Below are 21,627 nucleotides of genomic sequence, written 5' to 3'. Positions count from 1 at the left end.
AGTCTTATGATCAAGTACTGGAACACAGTATTATCTTGTACATACTGTTGATCCAGCCTTTGGTAGGAACAGCAGCCTGACTCAATTTCAAAATAATTTTACTCTTTGCATAATGTCATACTATGTGCAGCAACAGCTGTGTTTTGAATTCATTCTGCCAGGATTCTAAATTAATAATTGAGAGTATTAAGATTCTAGGGCCCATGTTAAAGCAGCAGGGTCAGCCATACTATGCCAGTAAAAAGAAACACAAATATTAGTAGATACAGTTACTTGCTCTACTTACATAACAGATGTGTCGTACTGTCCACGTTTTGATTTCAGTGAATTCTACATAGTAAATAAAGATAATTCTGTTCTTAGCATTTGCCATCTTGATTTCCTCTGACTGAAGCCAATACTGATGTCATATCCTCCCTTACTTTTTTCTCCTAGACCTCCTGCGCAGGAGCAGAAGACCTCAACTGACACGATTAAGTCAGTTACCGGGGCTGATTGCAACTCAACGGCAGACCGCGGTAGGTCGGCGAAGGAATTAGACGTGCTTATAGAACTGGAGGAAGCCCCGGATAAGTATCAAATCTTTTAATTATTCCGTCTCTGGTTTACTTTGAAGAGCCAAAAGGGTCTCCACTTTGTTCTAAGACATATTTACCCAGAAAACTGAGCTTAGAAAGCCTCAGCTACAAGTAATGAAAAGTACATGTGGTTATGAACCAGGGGCAATTTAGGTTATTAATTGTGTGAAGCAAATGTAATGATCGCTGCTGCAGCAGGCATTGCTGGAAGTAGTAGTGCTGCAGCTCAGGTAGTTCTGATCTCTTTTCATGCAAGCTGCATAGCTTTGTCGGCCTTTCCCTGCTGTCAGCTTGTGACTGATTATCATTCACCTGTGTGGGAATCTGCATGTCTGCTCCCATTGGATGACCTCAGTATAAAGATCTGCTTCCTGCAGGGTTTCCTTGGGTTTTCATAGCTTCAGTGTAAGCTAGTCTTGCTGTCGCTTCAGCCCCGATCGTGTTTCTTGTTCTAAAAGATACTTTGCTGGTTTTGCATCATATATTGGTTCATTGCCCATATATATGCATACCAGCACGTTTATTATTTTCCTTGTATTCGTGTTACGTTGATACATCAGTGTCGCTGATGTATACGTACACGAACTGTTTATATCCTGTGTGCAGTTAGTCAGCTTTCCAGCACGTTTTGGTAGTTTGCGCGTATCGTGAGCACCCGTGCTGAGCTAGTATCCTGCTCCTGGTCCTGTTCGTGGATTGCGTTCATCTCTGCGAGGAGATAACGAATCCTTCTGAATCCTGTCCTGTTACCGTTTGTGGATTGCGTTCATCTCTGCGAAGAGATAACGAATCCTTCTGAATCCTGTTCTGTTACTGTTTGTGGATTGCGTTCATCTCTGCGAAGAGATAACGAATCCTTCTGAATCCTGTTCTGTTACCGTTTGTGGATTGCGTTCATCTCTGCGAAGAGATGGCGAATCCTTCTGAGTCCTGTTCCCTGTATTACTCCAGTCCTAGTCAGCGTTCCTGCTTATGTCATATATCGGTTCATTGCCGATATATACATATGTTAGTCAGACGTTACAAATAGTTTCATTGATAGCTGTAATTGTAATACGCTAGGAATACATACTTATTGTATATTTGTCTGTGTTACGTTCATCTATCTTGATCCTGCTATTTCCTGACTATCCTGTCCTGTCTTTGTGAGGCACGCCATCGCCGCAACGCATTGGCTGCCTCATTCCAGTCTGTGTTATTGTGGACGCTTGCTGTCACTAAGTAGTGGCTAGTTTAGCAAGCGTTCATTCTGTTTACCTGTCCTGATCTCCTCAGTTCTGGTTTGTGCGCTCAGCGCTACTTTGCGCTGAGACGTTATAGCGAAAGCATTGTTTGTGGCTGTCAGATCTGCACCGGCTCTGTGCGCCACAATCTCCTGTTGGAGTCAGTCCTCCCCTCCACTATACTAGGGATAGCCTGTTTCCTTGTGCTAGTGTGTGTACCTCCTCCACGTCAGCTCATGCGTTGCATGCTGACTGTGGAGAATACACCACCAAGCCTTACAGCAAATTATTTGAGGCTAAACTAATGAAGCGTCTAGTGTTTTTGATGTAGATATTAATGTTAAGTATTAGGAATCTGTCCGAGGAGGATGTCCTTAAAAAGCCACCTGCCAATTCATCTTGCACCTCTATTGTAGCTGATACAGTATATAAAAGGACATCTAGGCAGGGGCAGCAGTGTGTAGTGGCTGGATAGTGTACATGTTAAGGTCTAAGGGTTCGAGTCCTGCCTGGGCACAGTACATATTCAGTAAGGAGTCCTTAGGCAAAACTCCTTGACACTGCAGGGTGGCCTATTGAGCATGCCCTTAGTGGCTGCAGCTCTCAAGTGCTTTGAGTCTGACAGGAGAAAAGCGATATACAAATGTTAGCATTATTATTAAACAGTTGCCCATAGAAAACTCTTAGGAACAATCACTGCAAAATTTCAGTGAATACAATCTGAAAAAATCCTGAACCAAAATGAATACAGGCAGAGTAAGAGGTCACATATGGCCAGAGTGGTCCAGCAGGTAAATGTTCCTGATCAATAGTAGTAGTGAACACTGATTATAGAAAAAGTGATCTCTCAAAAATAAGTGAATTATTTTAACAAACATTTTAATTATCAATAATAATCATAATGACCATTATCTATTTAGTTATATAGGTTTACACTTTACATAAGGCATCTGACTCTGAAACATACCAATCTTGTGAAAGAGCTCCGGGAGTTGGACTTCCACCTTCTCTCTCTGAAACATGTGATATTCCGCTTGTTCACAGATAGGAGGAATTAAATTAAACTGCCGTGCTACAGAGTATGCCTCCTACATAAAGAAAGACAAAAATATGTAGTGCATACTGCTGAGTGCTGAGATGACGGTTGGTGTTATGCCAGTCAGCCAGCAGAGGGCATAGTGGTAGAAAAATAATGTGAGCAAATGCAGATTTATAATGCAGTGGAAAATGTCAATTCAACACCTACTATTATAAGACAGGATGCTTGGTGATACTGAAATGGAGAATTCCTGTACAACATATACAGTAGTTGCACAGTTCATTATTCTCATACAGATCTATATTTGGGAGAAGCATCTTGTTACAGCCTTGATGGAAGTTTCCAAGACACTGCAGTCTTTGGTAAAGTGGATATATACTGAGACATTATGACAGCTGCCAATGATGGTCTCTAAAATCGCTAATTGCCTAAGCAGACCACCCTTCTCTCTGACCATGTTTATCAGATACAATCATCAACATGCCTCTCTCTACCATGTGTAGAAGCATCCTCCATTCCTAGTACAGCGGCATTCCATTACCTGCACATAGCCCCTCATGTGCAGCAACTACCCTACTCCATAGCAATTCTCTCTGTGTTGCGGTCTCTTCTTCTGTGTATGGCAGGCCCCTTCTTTCCTGTGCACTGTCCATTGAGAAGCACCTACACTCATCCTTGTAAAGTCTTTCTGTTCCATTTGCATCCATTCTCTTTCATATGCTACTTGTCTACCCAAGCTATGTACCAGCCTTAGGGCCTTTGCAGAGAGTCAGCCCTGGGTGAGAAAGACTCAGAGTTGTGTGAGAAGAAAAGAAATGAGAGACAAGAGGCAGAAGGCAAGAGAATAGAGAGACAAGTGATTGTGGTCAAAGGTAGAGTGGAAGATTGGACAGTGGGAAAGAAAAGGAAGTACGTTTCTTGAAGGGCATCTGTAATTACGGGGGAGGGGGGTTGGGGCTGGAATGGTTAAGTTAAAAACCAAAGAAGGCATAGGGGGAAGGCTCTGAAACCTGTAGAACCTTTTCAGTCCTCTGTGTGATCTCTCTTTCCACCATTGGGCCTCCATTCAAATCTTCCCCCAACTGTGTCTTTTGGTCTCCTCAGTAGTACATGGGTCTCTGGGTCCTTCCAAAGACCAGCAGATCCATACTGTGCACACGCAAGTCCATGCTCATGCACGCCCAGTATTGAGTCACTCATCTGTGGAAGTACTCGGATGCCCAAATAATTCTGAGGAGACCAGAAGAAGCAGTCAGCAGGTGACCCGAGCATTCTGAGGAGACCCAAAAGCTTTCTCAACATTAAAGTTGAAAGCTGGAGTGGGCTTTGCCTGGTGGTGGAATGAGAGGAGCCGGAAAGCTCTAAAGGTTCCAGTGCCTTCCCTCTTCTTAGTTGTGTATTTAACCTCCCCCCCTCCCCCCATCCCCGCTGGTAACAGGTATCCTTTAATCCGAAGCAAAATATCTCATACACTTTAACATGGTTTGCACTGCACTATGCTGAACATATTGTGAAAAAAGTGATTTATTATTTCTATTGGCATTTAAAGCAAAACTGACCTTAGCATTTGTTTTAATCTACATGACCTAATTTCTGTCATGTTAAAGACATCCAAATTACACTTCTTGTACAGCAGGAGATATTGGCAGCGCTTCCAGACAAATTACCCAAATTACACTGTTTACAAGGGCTTGGGGACATATTACCTTTCCGCACAGAGCTGCAGAAATTGCCATCTCTGTTTTATGGGGGCTGCCATCTTACTTTGTAGTCAAAAAAAGATTACCTTCTGAACAGCCTGGGATTTGTGGAACTTGCTCATAGCTTTTGTTGGCAAAAGTGTTCATCAGTTCAGGTTCACGCTAATAATGATCCAATAAGATGTAGTTCCAATATCAGGTACCTACCGTATTTTTCGGAATATAAGACGCACTTTTTCTCCCCCAAAAATAGGAAGAAAAAGTGCCTGCGTCTTATATTCCAAAGGCAGGGAATCCCCGACTTCAGAACCGTCGCATTGTCGGGGACTCCCTGCCTTGTCCCCCTGTGTGGTCTGCCAGTCCGCTCCCCCGGTAACAATAACTGCAGAGCAACTCACCTTTCTATGGATTCCAGCGCTGTGTGGTCTGCTGTGTGGTCCTCTGCCTCCAGCATGTCAGCTACACCTGTAAATGAAAAGTTAGCGCAGAGACGCTCACCTACTCAGCAGTAGCCGTGGTGGTGGCAGCACGATCTGCAGACATCTCTCCCGGGAGGCTTCCCCTAGTGACGGCTCCTGCTAATGACTCATTGAGTCAATATATATCTTCTCTTGTCTCTGTAATGTGACTGAATTATTACTAGGAAGGTGAGATCCGACCCATAAGGTGAGATGGCTCCTGTGAATGATTCAATGAGTCATTCCCCATGACTCATTAGCAGGAGCCGTCACTAGGGGAAGCCTCCCGGGCCGAGATGATCGTGCTGCCAACGCCGCAGCTGCCGCTGAGTAGGTGAGCATCTCTGCGCTAACTTTTCATTTACAGGTGTAGCTGACATGCTGGAGGCGGAGGACCACACAGCAGACTACACAGCGCTGGAATCCATAGAAAGGTGAGTTGCTCTGCAGTTATTGTTACCGGGGGAGAGCTCGACATGGGGGGGGGGGGGCAGAGGACAGGATAGGGACTGGGGGGGGGGGGGGCACACACATGGACATGCACAGGAGGGGGCACGGACAGGAGGGGGACACAGGGACTGGAGGACCACACAGGGGGGGGGGGTGAAGGGGACACAGGGACTGGAGGACCACACAGGGGGGGGGGGGTGAAGGGGACACAGAAACACACACAAGAGGGGCAGGAGGGGACACAGACACACACAGGGGGACAGGAGTGGACACAAGGGGCCTGGAGGACCACAAAGGGGGGCTGGAGGAGACATACAGGACATGAGGGGACACATGAGGCAAGAGGATCACACAAGGTGGCAGGAAGGGATGCCACACACAGGGGGACAGAAAGGGACACATAGTGGACACAAGAGGACAATGGGGAGAACATGTACTGTACAATATGCTCCTGGAATATGGACGCACCAGGTTTATTATATACTGTTTACATTTTTTTCCCCAGATTTTTGCCCTCTAAACCTAGGTGAGTCTTATATTCCAGAGCGTCTTATATTCCGAAAAATACGGTATATTAAGGTAACTGTAGAACACTTATACTTCTGCCTGTATTAACATAGTCATACTATATGCAGAGTAGAAGGAAGGGGAGAAAAGGCATAAGGATGTAATTATAGACTAAATCCATCAGACACACATGTACTGTGTGTGCTATATGCTATTCAGCCTAGCGCACTGTCCCGTGTTGCGTATAAATGCTCATTCAACTCCAAAAATAATTAAGCTAGCATCTCCTGTGAGCATTTCACTAGAACTAGCTCTTGTCTGCTCAACTTACCATCAACATTTTAAGCATGCTCCTAATAATGTATATTTAGCCAAAAGCTCTGTTTACTTAAGCTTTGCTATTTTTAATATTTTTCTGTGGTTGAGTATAGATGGGCAGAGCAGCATGAATTTCAACTGGCCAGAGGTCAGTTTAACTGGCCAGAGGTATTCTAATGTAAACTACATATCTGTAGGTCTAAAAGACCTTTATGGCAGTGACTAATTATTTTAAATAAAAAGGAAGATATTTTGGTAAAGCAGCATATTTTGTCATCATGTTTTATTCCCTATATTTGCTTTTTGTAAAATGTAATTTTTCTCGAGGAAGATTTCCTGTGTTTGTGTTTTCTACAATGACACATATTATATCAGCTACTGCATTATGTCCATCATCTCATCCTAAGTGATGGGGAAAACCTGGTGGTGGACTACCACAACAAGCATGTGCCTATTGGTGCCAGAATGTAGGGGGTATTAAATGAGAACTCTAGAATAAGTTATATAAAAATATTGTCCTAGTTATAGAAGATATTGCAATTTACTCTTTCTTTTGTTTTTCTACTGCTTTAAAATATGACTAAAATAGGTTTTTAGATACTATAAACACATTTTTAACCACTTGAGGACCCACCCTTTACCCCCCCTTAAGGACCAGCGCTGTTTGAAGGGATCTGTGCTGGGTGGGCTCTGCAGCCCCCAGCACAGATCAGAGGGCACGCAGAGCGATCAGATCGCCCCCCTTTTTTCCCCCCTATGGGGATGGTGTGCAGGGGGGGTCTGATCGCTCTGGTGGGCAGGCTAGTTGCGGGGGGGGGGGGCACCTCAAAGCCCCCCTCCGCTGCGACATTCACCCCCCTCCCTCTCCTACCTCTCCCTCCCGGTGATCCGGGCTGCACAGGACGCTATCCGTCCTGTGCAGCCAGTGACAGGACGTCCCCTGTCACATGGAGGCGATCCCCGGCCGCTGATTGGCCGGGGATCGCCGATCTGCCTTACGGCGCTGCAGCGCCGTACAATGTAAACAAAGCGGATTATTTCCGCTTGTGTTTACATTTAGCCTGCGAGCCGCCATCGGCGGCCCGCAGGCTATTCACGGAGCCCCCCGCCGTGATTTGACAGGAAGCAGCCGCTCGCGCGAGCGGCTGCTTCCTAATTAATCAGCCTGCAGCTGGCGACGCAGTACTGCGTCGCTGGTCCTGCAGCTGCCACTTTGCCGACGCACGGTATAAGCGTGCGGTCGGCAAGTGGTTAAATGTTGTACTTTGACTCAAACAACCTAAACCTTTTGGGTACATTTCCTACCATTTCTGTTCCTATAGCAGCTGAAGACAATATTAACACAGGGAGAGAGAATAAATCTGACAGTAACAAAACAGGAAGTGACATTTCACAAAATAGCATGGAAAGGAATGAAAACCTAATGAAAACTTCCACCTTTCAAGATTTTATTAAAAAATCCAGCACATTTTTTGTTTTCTACTTTTTCTCCTTAAAGAGAACCTGTACTGAGTAAAATTATTTAAAATAAACACATGAGGTAACTTCAAATGAACATTACATAGTTACCTTGCCATCAGTTCCTCTCAGAAGCGCACCATTTTCTTCTGACAGTGATTGCTTCGAGTTCTGACAACATTTTGTCAGAATTGAAATATATCAGTTGCTGTCAGTTATTTATCAGTTGCTGTCAGTTATAGCTGAGAGGACAACTGATATGCCAAGTAATGTCTATGTTTTCCTATGGCTCAAGTGGGCTATATGACAGTTTAACAGTGTGCTGACCAGAAAGCTGTTTTGCGGTAATGACCATTTTCAAAATGGAGGACAGAGAGTTTCCTTTATCCCAGTGGACAAACAGGACGTGGGAAAGGAGAAAGAGATTGAGGAGTAGACTACGCGGGAGGTAAGTATGACCTGTGTATGTTTATTTCACTTTTAATTTTCAGTTCAGGTTTTCTTTAAATGTCCATACCATAATTTCCATTGAGCTCCAGCGTGATGTCCCCCAGTACATCGCCATTCCTTGGTTAATTACATGTGTCATGGCTCTGACGGTTTCTGCAGAGAGAAACACAAGGGGAAGACAAGATAGTAAAGAACCAGATGAACCCACAGTGTTGCATAATAACCATGCAGGAAGCTAAAACTACAACACCAACAGGGAAAGAATGCTGCAAGGACATCTTGCAAGCTGTTGAATCAATCTACACTCAGAAGCGATGCTCAACACACTAAAGAAACACACAGGTCAAAAATGCTTCTTACAGCCATCACCTTTCCCAGGGCCAAGAAAGATGAGAAAGGATTACAAGGTACAGCAAAGCTGCAGTCAACAAAGCCTTAGTACACATGGCATTGGGTTTGCATAAGGAATGAAAACCAACTGAGACCAATTGTCTTCTTTGCTTAGCAAAGCTTTTATCATGCAACCATTCCTATATTTTTTGCCACTGTTGCATAATAAAATGCGTTATAATTGGAGCACATGGCATTATAGTTGGAACAGCTGTGTGCCAAGTGCCTATGTTTTTTTTCCAGTAGGGTGGAAATAAAACGGGTTAAAGGGGGGAGGGAGGGGAGGGAACAAAGGTAAACAAAACAAAGATTTTTTTTTCAAATAATCTTATCTCATGTATTACATATGCCCCAATCCAGGATGCATTAAAGACAGATAGTAAGGTCACCACACATTCCATCACTAACCTTAACAAAACAGGCATTAGACATTCTGGAGTTGGGGTGTTAGGAACATTTGGTTGTAGTGATTGTCACAGCTGTGTAAGTATAACAGTGTGCTCTAAAAAACTCAAATTTTCTAGGACCACTCTATATGCCACGTCCTAAATAGGCTGTTTGTTACCACAAAATGAATTGCTAGGTATTTTACAATTTCTTGGCTTTACAATGAAACTATTCTTTTAAATCTATATAGCTTTACTTTTTGATTAGCCGTTGGTGAGCTGTTTTTAAGTCACACTTTTTCCTCCAATGACACCAGATTTTCACATTCCTCTTAACCTCTCTTGTACTCGTGAAACTTCCAGATTCTCCAAATGGTGCCTGATCGAGGCTGACTCCTCTGTGGAAGCCACCTGTATGGAGATGGAAACATTCTCCACACACCTCTCTGGCCGATAGCCTTGTGGTCAGAGTCTGAAAACCACTCGGAATACCTACCTACATCACGCTTTCCTTAACGCTTCTCTCCTTCATCCCTTTTAATGCATTTTTAGGTTGTCCTTGCAATCGTTTTGTTATTTTTCTTCCCCTTTCCAAAGGAGATATTATCTTCCAGTATTAAATAGAAACTATGTTGAGTATTTAGAACCTCACTACAGGCACAAATGTATTTCCAGGTAGGCAGTTGCACAGTTTGAGTATGCCTGTGTAAAATGTAATTAATCCGCTGATGTCAAATACATCAGTTAGTATAATTTCCGGTAAGGATCTCTGACACTGTCCACTTCCTGCTCCACTGACTGCCTGTTATGCTGGATACACACGGTGCGTTCGTGCACTCGATTTTCCCGTCGATTCGTTTATTTCCAACATGTCCGATTTGGCTTTCGATGGATCGTTAGGTCGATTCGGCATACTTTGCATGCGAATCGACCTAACGATCCATCGAAATCCAAATCAGACATGTTGGAAATAAACGAATCGACGGGAATCGACGGGAAAATCGAGTGCACGAACGCACCGTGTGTATCCAGCATTAGGCTGCAATCTTCTAAGATTAACCCACCCCTTGCAGCCTGAATAGTGGGGATCATGCTGTCCAAAAACCAGAAGCCACACTCACAGTAGCTTCTGGTCAACATCTGAGCATTCTATTTCTAAGATTACATCTGTGTACATTCTCTGTCCAATCCCATATCCCTGTAGTATAAGGGCTTTTCTGATCAATATATCTAAACTATACCCAATCTGTTGGCTATAGTAAATAGATTTGGTAAGTTTGCACAAAGATTGTACAGTCAAATAGTACAGTATATTGTGTAACTGTCGGACATAAAATAAAAAATTAATTCTTTATTTTTATCTGGTAAACAATAAGAATGCTAACCAGGCAATCCAAAAGTTAAAATCACTATTACTTTTCTTGTTGATAAATGATCATTCCCAAGTTTATCTGACTTATTTGGTACACACAAAATTTGGTACTCAAAAAGGAAGTTGCAGGGCATGCTGGGTTGTGCTTTTTTGCTTCTCAGACTTAACTAATGCAGCCTGATTTGCTGAAGCCTCTTTCCCTCCTGTGCTCCCCTCCCACACCTCTGTTCCTCTCTGATGGGCCACTATTTCTCATGCTGAGACAATGCACTATAGTGGAGGGTGGGCAAATCAGGAAGGGCAGAGTAAGGGAGGAAATTACATCAGGATTGGCTTCAAAATAGCCACACTAAAAATGGGAAAGAAAAGGATTTTCTCTTTTTTTTTTTTTTTTTTTTACTGTAGAAAAATCACTAAAATCAAAAAGTGGACAGTGCAATACAGGTTGTGTAGATAGAGCAAGTATTTATCTACTTATAGATGTGTTTTTTTTCTGAGATAGTATGGCTGACAGCTCCTCTTTAAATGTCTGAGATGACTCAGAACTGAGAATTAATAAGAAATCTCAGACTTGGACATCACAGCCTTAAATAAATTATCTAATCCAGATATAACCCCAGTGCCTGAGCCACACAACTGCAGGAAATAGTAGGTACAGTAGGTACAGCATTCAATAAAAAGAATTGGTGTGGTCCTACCTTCTAGTTGTCCCTTTATGGGAAGTATACAAACGGGATTTCTTTCTTTTTGGAATTCTATTTATTTTGCACAAGACAACGCGTTTCACTGTAAAAACTGCTTCCTCAGGTCAGTAACAATGCCTCTATTCCGAAGCTTCCGGGTATCCGGCGCCCGGACCACACCAATTCTTTTTATTGAATGCTGTACCTACCGCATAGAGTGATTATATTATTACGTTCTTCCGGGTGCCTCCTACCCTTTTCCCAAAGTTACCCAAACCCCTAATCTCAGGGGAAGATTAATTTCGTAAAGTTTCCGATAGATCGATTTTTTGGAGTTGCGACCAAGGACAAAAGGCCGAGTGGGGACGGTACTTTCCCACAGGCCAACACGAGTGGTTGCCTCATATAGCAACCAACACTTGTGAGTATAAATACATTGTACTTACTAAATATCTCCTTACTGATTAACGTACTGCACCAGATTGGGCTCCCGGACCCCCTGTGCTTTCTCTTCCACTACTTCTACGAGTTGCAGTATGGCCATGCCCCCTCCTTCACCCCAAAATCCCCAGTGCTGAGCCTACCCAGAAGCAGCCATGTCCTTTACTGCAGATCACAACAAGGGGGGCCATGCTCCCCTCCAGTAGTGTCAGTGGGAGGTCAGGTAGCTGCAATGACATGATAGCCCTTCAATCCTGAAACTGATGGAGCTGATGTTAGGTAGGGGGTGCAAGGAAGAGATGACTTTTTTTTTTTTTAAAGTTTTTTTTAAGTTTTCAAAATTAAAACATTATACAATACAAATGTATTTTTATTTAATACCTAATCCAGTTAAATATCATGAAGGTCTTCATTAATGAGAGCATGAAATATCAGAGGCATACAAAAGAGAAATTTCCACTGACCGCATCAATAGTATGCCAATATTCAGGAAAGCTGTAAAAAAACACGCTTACAGGAAACCACAATGTACATTAGCAGTCACAAATGATAATCAAAAGATAATCATTTATCGCACACTGAACATATTAGGCTTAGCTAACCATTACCATAACTACATATACTTTTTTTTTTTTTAAGTTAACCGGCAAACTAGAAGGCCTCTTTCAGACTGGCATTGCTAGTGCTCTGTAACAGTGCTGGAAGGGTGGTCCAAAATAATATAAGTATTCCTTGCTAGTGAAAACCACAATCACCAAAAGTATATAATAAAATCACACAAAAAAAAAAGTTTTTAATTCAGAAGCCAACCCAAGCCAAATACCCTTTAAAGAGGAACCAAAGAAAAACAAAAGCTTTGACCATATTAAATCATAAATGGAAAAGACAAAAATGCTACCTAGCTACTCTTCCACCCTTGTTTAAAATGTTTGATAAGTGGGTTGCTGCATCAAGCTCAGGCTATCACCATCTTTAAAAACACAAAACCCACCAAAACCCCGAAAGACGTGCAATTTTTCTGCAGTTTTGTTTGCTTTTTGTGATTTTCTGGGTTTTGGTCTGCTTTTCATTGAGTTGTTGTGGTTGTAGGGATTTAACATATTTGTACTTATATAGTAAATTAACTAAGCCTCACATTTATGTCAGACAGCATCAGCATTCAATCCTATAAAATGGTGGCTCGTGATGAGCAACAAAATTGTAACATGAACATTTCCATTGTCCCAGGGAAGAGCAATAAACTGCATGCATTAAAACCAGCAGCTGCTGATCCATTAGCTAGCAGACAATTAACCTGCAGCTTAAGGCTTTAAGTGGGTAAACTGAATTCCCTGCCTGTACTTATCACAAATTGTGACTAGCTGAAATGAGATTAACTATTGAGAACATCTGAAATATCAGGTTCCAGTCAAAAAAGTAAAATAACTAAGTAGACATGGATCCAGATACTGGGTATAATAAAAAGTTAACATTTCTCTACAGGTTTTGTTGTACAGCAGATGTTAGTTGCCATTTTGCATGGGGAAGAGGTTAAAGTTAAAGTTGTTACTGAACATAGAATTAGCAAGACCTTTCACCATAACTGCATTTTTTTCCCAATATGAACATGATTCTTTAAATTAAAGATGAAGGAACATGACCAAACTACTCAAGAATTTTTTTTCACCATAGACTGCATGTGTACACTAGGCCACTTGTTGGAAAACATATTTCCCTATTCATTTCTGCTGGCCGGGGATTTCCAACCCAGCCCCAAATCTCCATAGCTGCATAAAATGTTTACTCCATTCCCCACAGTACATATAACAAGAATCGATGGAAAAAAGTTAAGTTCCAACCCAAATTAATTGTGAAATATCTCCTCCCTCCGTTGAATAATGCAGCATGTTGCCTGGAGATGTTCTTTAAGCTCTTTAATTATTAAATGGAAATGCAAAGAATTTGCTTTCATTTTTTGTTTTACTTATTAATTTAATTCTGAAAATATAAAAAAAAAATATACCGTATAAAGAAAATGTGAAATATTACAATACATTTCCTTTTTTGGACATTCTAGTTAGCCTGGCAAGTTTTATATTTAGGACACAAGAAAAACTTGTTTGACTGCTGTGGGGTGCGGAAGTTTGGACAACCTTGTTAATCGTCATGATTTTCCTGTATAAATCGTTGGTTGTTACGATAAAAAATGTCAGTTAAATATATCATATAGGAGGCACACACAGTGATTATTGAGAAGTGAAAAGAAGTTTATTAGATTTACAGAACGTGCGCAGTAATTGTTTAAATAAAATTAGGCAGGTGCATAAATGTTGTCATTTTATTGATCCCAAAACCTTTAGAACTAATTATTGAAACTCATATTGGCTTGGTAAGCTCAGTGACCTACAAACACAGGTGAATCCAATTATGAGAAAGAGTATTTAAAGGAAACCAGAGGCCCCAGAAAAAAGATTCTATACATACCTGGGGCTTCCTCCAGCCCCATACGCACTCCCACGCCGCCGTCCTCCGCTTCCTGTATCCGGCGGTACCAGGTCCCATAGTTTCGGGCAGTCGGCGGCAGCACGTGGCCAATTGTCCGCATTACAGGGGCTCCCGGCATACCCTTACGCGTGCGCCTGCCTACTGCGCAGCCGCACACGTAAGGGTATGGAGGGAGCCCCTGCTCATGCGGACAATTGGCCGCGTCCGCCGGAAGTGACGGGACCCGGTACCGGCGGATCTAGGAAGCGGAGGACGGCGGCGTGGGAGCGATCCGTGCGTATGGGGCTGGAGGAAGCCCCAGGTATGTATAGAATCTTTTTTCTGGCACCTCTGGTCCCCTTTAAAGAGGATCTGTAACGTTAAAACGTCCTCTGGGGGGTACTCACCTCGGGTGGGGGAAGCCTCCGGATCCTAATGAGGCTTCCCACGCCGTCCTCCGTCCTTCAGGGGTCTCGCTGCAGCCCTCCGTGCAAGAGGACGTCAATATTTACCTTCCCGGCTCCTGCGCAGGCGCTCTGACGGCTGTCGGCTCCGAAGTAGGCGGAAATACCCGATCGCCGTCGGGTCTGCTCTACTGCTCAGGCGCAAGTTTCCGGCGCCTGCGCAGTAGAGCGGACCCGACTGAGATCGGGTATTTCCGTCTACTTCAGAGCCGAAAGCAGCCACAGCGCCCACGCTGGAGCCAGCAAAGGTAAATATTGAATTTACAGTCGGGTCTGTCGCCGGCTGTTCAGAGGGGTGCAGCGAGACCCCCGTGGGACAGAGGACGGCGTGGGAAGCCTCATTAGGATCCGGAGGCTTCCCCCACCCGAGGTGAGTACCCACCAGGGGATGTTTCTGATGTTACAGAGTCTCTTTAAGGGGGTCAATTATAAGTTTTCCTCTTTTAATTTTCTCTGAAGAGTAGAAACATGGGGGTCTCAAAACAACTCTCAAATGACCTGAAGACAAAGATTGTTCACCATCATGGTTTAGGGGAAGGATACAGAAAGCTCAGAGATTTCAGCTCTCGGTTTCCACAGTTAGGAACATATTGAGGAAATGGAAGACCACAGGTTCAGTTTAAGTTAAGGCTCGAAGTGGCAGACCAAGAAAAATCTTGGATAGACAGAAGTGACTAATGGTGAGAACAGTCAGAGTCAATCAACAGACCAGCATCAAAGACCTACAACATAATCTTGCTACAGATGGAGTCATGATGCATCGTTCAACCATTCAGCACACTTTACACATGGAAATGCTGTATGCAAGAGTGATGCAGAGGAAGCCTTTTCTCCGCCCACAGCACAAACAGAGCTGCTTGAGGTATGCTAAAGCACATTTGGACAAGCCAGGTTCATTTTGGAAAAAGGTGCTGTGGACTGATGAAACTAAAATTGAGTTATTTGGGCATAACAATGGGCATTATGAATGGAGGAAAAAGAACACAGCATTTCAAGAAAAACACCTGCCACCTACAGTAAAATATGGGATATGGGGGTGGTTCCATCATGCTGTGAGGCTGTGTGGCCAGTGCAGGGACTGCGAGTCTTGTCAAAGTTGAGGGAAGCATGGATTCCACTCAGTATCAGCAGGAATCAGTGACAAAGCTGAAGCTGTGCCAGGGCTGGATCTTTCAACAAGATAACGACCCAAAATACTGCTCAAAAACCACGAAGGCATTCATGCAGAGGAACAAGTGCAACATTCTGGAATGGCCATCTCAGCCCCCAGACCTGAATATAATTGAAAATCTGTGGTGTGAGTTAAAGAGAGATGTCCATCAGAAGCCATCAAACCTGAATGAACTAGAGATGTTTTGTAAACAGGAATGGTCCAAAATACATTCAACCAGAATCCAGACTCTCATTGGAACCTACTGAAAGCATTTAGAGGCTGTAATTTTTGCAAAAGAAGGATCTACTAAACAAAGAGTTAGTTTCTTTTTGCTTGTGCCCAAATGTATGCACCTGCCTAATTTTGTTTAAACAATGATTGCACACTTTCTGTAAATCCAATAAACTTCATTTCACTTCTCAAATATCATTGTGTGTGTCTCCTATATGATATATTTAACTGACATTTTTTATCCTAATAACCAATGATTTATACAGGAAAATCATGACGATTAACAAGGTTGCCCAAACTTTTGCATCCCTCTGTAGATAAGATATCACCATAGTGGACAACAGGGATTAACTGTCATGAGCCAAAAGTGGCAAACACACATGCAATTCCTGGCATCTGCATGTATGTACCAGTTAGGGGTAATGTGCTGAACAGACACATCACTAGCCAACAGACTAGCAATCCATTCTGTTGCTATGGAAAGGTAAGCAGAAACTATGGCATGGCATACGGCCCAGTGGCTTTGAGTAGGAGGGGTAAGGTGGAGAACAATGTGCTCAGTTGAAATTAACTGGCATTATGGATCTTTGACAACTCACTCCTCTCATTATTCCTCCTCCCTTTTCCATAGAAACAGTAGACATTATGCAGCTGAGTGTCTGTATACCAATCTTGCCTGGAACTATCACTAAAGGGATTGGGTCCTAATCGCAGGCCCTGTGCTCCTCAGTTATTATACATGTGTTTGCACTTTTAGGCTATGTTCACTCTGGGGTGTTGTGGTACATTGCATCACACAATATAATGACATTGCTAATGCCAATACATTTACATTGGCACTTTAGCAGTGTGGTGCAGTGGAATCCGTCAGCATAATGTGAGGCATGCTGTGCGGTATCAGTCAACGTTCACATTTACAGTTGCAGTGAAGTATACATTTTATTGACTGTATACTTCACAGTATGCATCAAACTATTGTTTCCTGCAGCAGTAAACCATGATGCTTTTGTGGTCCAAAAGTGCCAATCGAAATAGGTGAAGCCTAGTTTTAGAATGAGGTTAGCATCTCAATACAAATATCTGTGACACTTAAGTGGGCAAAATGCAGTTTACTGTAATTATAGGTTAATAAATGATATATGACATAACTCTTGGAAGAACATCTATCTGTACTTCTTTAGAAATCTGAGAGGAAGTCTAGTTGAATCAGACTAACTTCCACTATATGTGGCAACACCTTGATAAATGAGAAGCTTTATATGTCACAAAAAGGCATGAGGTGGATGTGGCATGACGCAGAGGTGGGTGGTCAAATTGTTCAGAGAGAGAGAGAGAAGTATCCCCATCGTGCTCCTAAATGGTGCAATTGTGACTTTATAAGTGTTTCTAAATGCTGAGTTGCAAAACAAAAGTATTTGTAATCATAGCCAAAATGTTGAACTTAAAGGACATGCATTTTCTAGCACCCCTCCCTTCCCTGTATAGTGTTTTGGAACTTTACAAATATGGTAAATTATTTATAAAAACATCTGTTGTTTCAATACTTATTTCAAAAAAAAGAAACCTACCACACATTTTTCCATATGGCTTTTTTTACATTAATGCATTGAATGTAATGTGAAAATATTTTTAGAAACACTTTTCTATAACCCATACTGCAACTGCCTACATCATGCACTTCCCTTTTATAGGCCCATGCTAAGATATGCAAATCAACCATGTAAAGCAAGAGATACGTTCATGCACTGTCAAGAGGACACCTTGCCCACAAGCATCTTCTTATATCACAAGAATCCTTCATAGTGCACCAGAGCATATCAAAGCAAAGTTTTCTTCAGATAAAAAAAAAAAAAAGATCAATCACACAAGCAAAACAAAGAAATGCTGCAAGAGGGCAAATAACTCACCAAACTTTTTTTTCTTTTTTTTACATTTTCTTTTACAAAAAGCCACAGCCACAAAATTCTATCAATTGCATATTCAATTTTATATTCGATTTTCTAAATAATTCAAATTTGAAATAAAATCATGTTTGAACATATATTATACAAAAACTAATTCAGAATTAAAATTTAATGAACTGATTTATTTTGCCCATCTGTAGCATTAATCTGTTCTTCAAGAACAATACGCAAATCCATATTTCTTGAAGGTCACTGAGCATCATTGAGTATTTTTTCCACATTACAGGTGTACTGCCAAAAGTAATGTGCTTTATAAAGGTTCACTCAAACATAACACCAATGATGCATAGATATTAAAGCCAGAAAACTCCAAATCTACACCATGCAAAAGAAAAAGCTATTTCAGTTAAAGGGGTAATGGTATGATAGACAAAGAAGGGCAAAAAGAGGGCTTGGGGGTAGTAATAAGGTGGTTGTAAAATAAAACAGGATTTTACTTGCAAGATGTTCTCAAAGGGGAATTTTGTTTATGCATTTTATGGATTTTTTAAAATTTATTGAGGGTGTGGGGAGGTAACACTTATATGGTAAAGATAAAACATTATCTATCCCATAAAATGCCTTTTGGACATGAAATTCAGTATGGAGACTTTGGGTACTGTGTACCTTCTATGATGAATGTTCTCGACTTGGAGGAGCTAAATGGGTCTCCTGGTGATAAAAGAAAGATTTAGAAAGACCACAGTTTACAGCTGTAAGTTCATTATATATTAACAAAAAAAGGGCACAGGGCTTTAAAACCATCAGACTTCTAAATATTTGTTTCATGAAAGAAAAAGTAACATTTAACTAGGAGGACATGTATGATCTATACCCCTTAATTGCCCTTTTATTGAGTGGTTCTGTTAGAAGCATCAGTAAAAACGATCGCTGAAAGGATTACTACGAGATGTTATGGTATTTTATTCAAAAGAAGCCAAAAAGAAAAAAATAATAAGAAAATGCAAGTAAAGAAATGCAGACATGAAGGCCAAACAAATCAAATTTCCAGAAACCAAAACTTCTTTTGAACGGTCATCTTAAAGAAGAACTCCAGGCAATTTGGTAAAAAATCATCAAATAAACACAACTGAAATGATTTCAAAATATTACCTAAACGTAGAATAACCGCAATTTTCCACCATTCCCTGTAGGCCTTGTGTAATCAAACTGGACTAGTAATAGTAATTCCTCCACTAGTTTCAAATAAATGAGGTGGAATGAAAGATAAACATTCCTGTTTGCAGTTAGTGTTTTAAGATTGGGTTATTAGCAATTAATAAACAGGCATTCATGAACAGGTCTACACCTTGGAAGATTTTCTAAATATTCAGAAAAACAAGGTCAAACTCTCAGAGGTTAAAGCAATCATACACCATGGAGGACTGTCAAAGGTGTATAGAGCATGCATTCTATACTTATAAACAAAAGATGTATTATGTTTGGCATTAAAATAGATCGTATCAATATACAGCAAGTTATATTTGTACATGGACAGGCATTTTAAATCAGATAAATACAAATTCACATATGAATATTTCACATTTACTACCAGCTTAGCTTTTTTCTACAAAACAAGGGAACCAATTTCTCACAATGCTTCATAATTTATTGATTCAGTATACAAACCCCGCAATAAACAACCCCTACCCCCCTAAAAACAATGCCTATATTGGATTGGAGCGCTCCCCATTCACACCAACACATGCACATGCAAATTATGGCCTGGTCAGTTCAAAAAATGCTCAGTTTGAATAGCAATTCAAGATCTGTCTAGTTTTCTTTGCAGCATCGCATTTATCAATGGAATTCTGTTTAAGATCTAGTCAGTATAATTTGTGCGAGGCGTGGTACATGCCGCTGGAAGAGAGCGTGTGACGCTATGTACCCCTCCACCAGCACATAGATTTAGCAAGTCTGGCCGGTCAGAGAAGATTACCCCTCAACTCGTGGAGTATCATTCAGTGATGGCAGAGGAAGCCGCGTGATGCTGCGGACACAAGTCTACAAGCGCTGGGATGATCTTATAAGAGACGAGACGTGACATGAGGTGGTGAGTGCTGCTGAGCAGCATTGGAATAAGCATCATATAAGGACTATGCATAATTAAGAAAGCTCAAGCGAGCCCTAACCATGCTGTGTGAGTGCAGCCCATTGTAGAGGAAGGTGCAGTTCATGGACATTAGTATTTCCTTGGAAGATTAAAGCAATATATGGAACTGTGATGCGGAAATTATACTGACTAGATCTCAAACAGAATTCCATTGATAAATGCGATGCTGCAAAGAAAACTAGACAGATATTGAATTGCTATTCAAACTGAGCATTGTTTGTGCTGACCAGGCCATAATTTTGCATGTGCATGTGTTGGTGTGAATGGGGAGCGCTCCAATCCAATATAGGCATTGTTTTTAGGGGGGTAGGGGTTGTTTATTGCGGGGTTTGTATACTGAATCAATAAATTATGAAGCATTGTGAGAAATTGGTTCCCTTGTTTTGTTGTTAAGGATATTGGCACCCTTTGCTCCCCCTAAAGGGGTAAATGCACATTAAATAACCTGTTCTCCAGTATTTAATATGGTTTTAGCTTTTTTCTACACTTGTCTGTCCATTTTCTGTATGCATTTTCATCATGTGTGTTTAAATGTAGAAAATGTGCAAGTTGTTTTGCACAACAGTTAAAGGGAACCTAAACTGAGAAGGATATATATTTTTCCTTATAAACAACACAAGTTGCCTAGCAGTCCTGCTGATCTCTTTGGTTAGAGCAGTGGCTGAATCATCACACACCTGAAACAAGCAAGCAGCTAATCCAGTCTGACTTCAGTCAGAGCACCTGATCTGCATGCTTAATTAGGGACCGTGGCTGAAAGTATTAGAGACACAGGAACAGCAGGAGAGTCAGGAAACTGGTTTTATTTCAAAAGGAAAAATCCATATCCTTTTCAGTTTAGTTGATAGCAAAAACTTGGACAATGCTGCACTGCTCTGCGCTTTTTTTTTCTACATGTGAAAATAACATTTCTGTGTGGACAAATCTATTGATTAACACTGGTTCTTCGTTTTCCTATGCAGACAAAATGGGGCTTGATTCACAAATCCGTGCTAACTGTTAGCATGGGCGTGGTAAACAGCACATGAAGTGCCGATCGCGGACATTTGCACGCGATAACGCAGTGCAAAAGTCTGCGTTATCACGTGCAAATGTCGGCGAGCAGCACTTCACGTGCTAATTGTTTAGCACGCCGGGGCTAACAGTTAGCATGGGTTTGTAAATCAAGCCCATACATTGAAACTAACAGGCCCAGAGTGAGTTTCAAGTGCCAGCAAATTCTGATTTTGAATAAACAGCTTCCAGCAGTGACATTATGCCACACTTCTCACTGAGTGAACAAGTGTGTCAAAGTGCCCCACCAATGTAGATGATTCTTCAAGTATGTAAGTAGTGTTGAACTTATTCTTAGAAAACCATATTACTAGCCAAAGATTATGGCTGTGCCAAGCATTTATTTGTAAAACTTTGACACAAATAAATGTCAAGGGTATTAACTACTTCACCTCCAAGGGTTTTCCCCCTTATAAACAAGAGCATTTTTTTTGCATTGCATTGCTGCGTCCATTTATCTGCCAATAACTTTATCAGTACTTATCACACTGAAATTAAGTAGCGTGTTTCAAATGACTGTAGCTTGTTTTATTTACCCCAATTAGGCTTTCTTAGGGTGGTACTTTTTGCTAAGAATTATTTTATTCTAAATACATTTTACAGGGAATAATAAGAAAGAAAGAAAAAAGAAAAAAATGCATTATTTATTTGAAAAAAAATCTTTCTACTGTGGGTAAAACCCACACATTTTATTTGCCCATCTGTCCCGGCTATTGCAACATTTAAAATCTTTCCCAAGTACAATGTACAGTAT

General features: G+C 41.5%; 1 protein-coding gene across 6 annotated transcripts in view; it reads right to left on the bottom strand.

Moving 5' to 3' along the window:
* The window catches only part of KCNAB2 (potassium voltage-gated channel subfamily A regulatory beta subunit 2), a 420,882-nt gene that overhangs the window by 24,224 nt on the left and 375,031 nt on the right, over positions 1-21,627 (bottom strand). For 3 of the 6 annotated variants that reach the window (XM_068240498.1, XM_068240499.1, XM_068240495.1), the window contains 3 exons: positions 18,335-18,379; positions 8,249-8,334; positions 2,769-2,889 (listed from right to left, as the gene is read on the bottom strand). In XM_068240498.1, the coding sequence (XP_068096599.1) occupies positions 2,769-2,889; positions 8,249-8,334; positions 18,335-18,379 (252 nt within the window). The remainder of the gene's footprint in view (positions 1-2,768; positions 2,890-8,248; positions 8,335-18,334; positions 18,380-21,627) is intronic. The other 3 variants (XM_068240500.1, XM_068240501.1, XM_068240496.1) reach the window with 1 other exon arrangement.

The sequence above is a fragment of the Hyperolius riggenbachi genome, chromosome 6, assembly GCF_040937935.1.
Source record: "Hyperolius riggenbachi isolate aHypRig1 chromosome 6, aHypRig1.pri, whole genome shotgun sequence".
NCBI classification, from domain to species: Eukaryota; Metazoa; Chordata; class Amphibia; order Anura; family Hyperoliidae; genus Hyperolius; species Hyperolius riggenbachi.
This window is presented reverse-complemented; position numbering and strand designations above follow the sequence as displayed.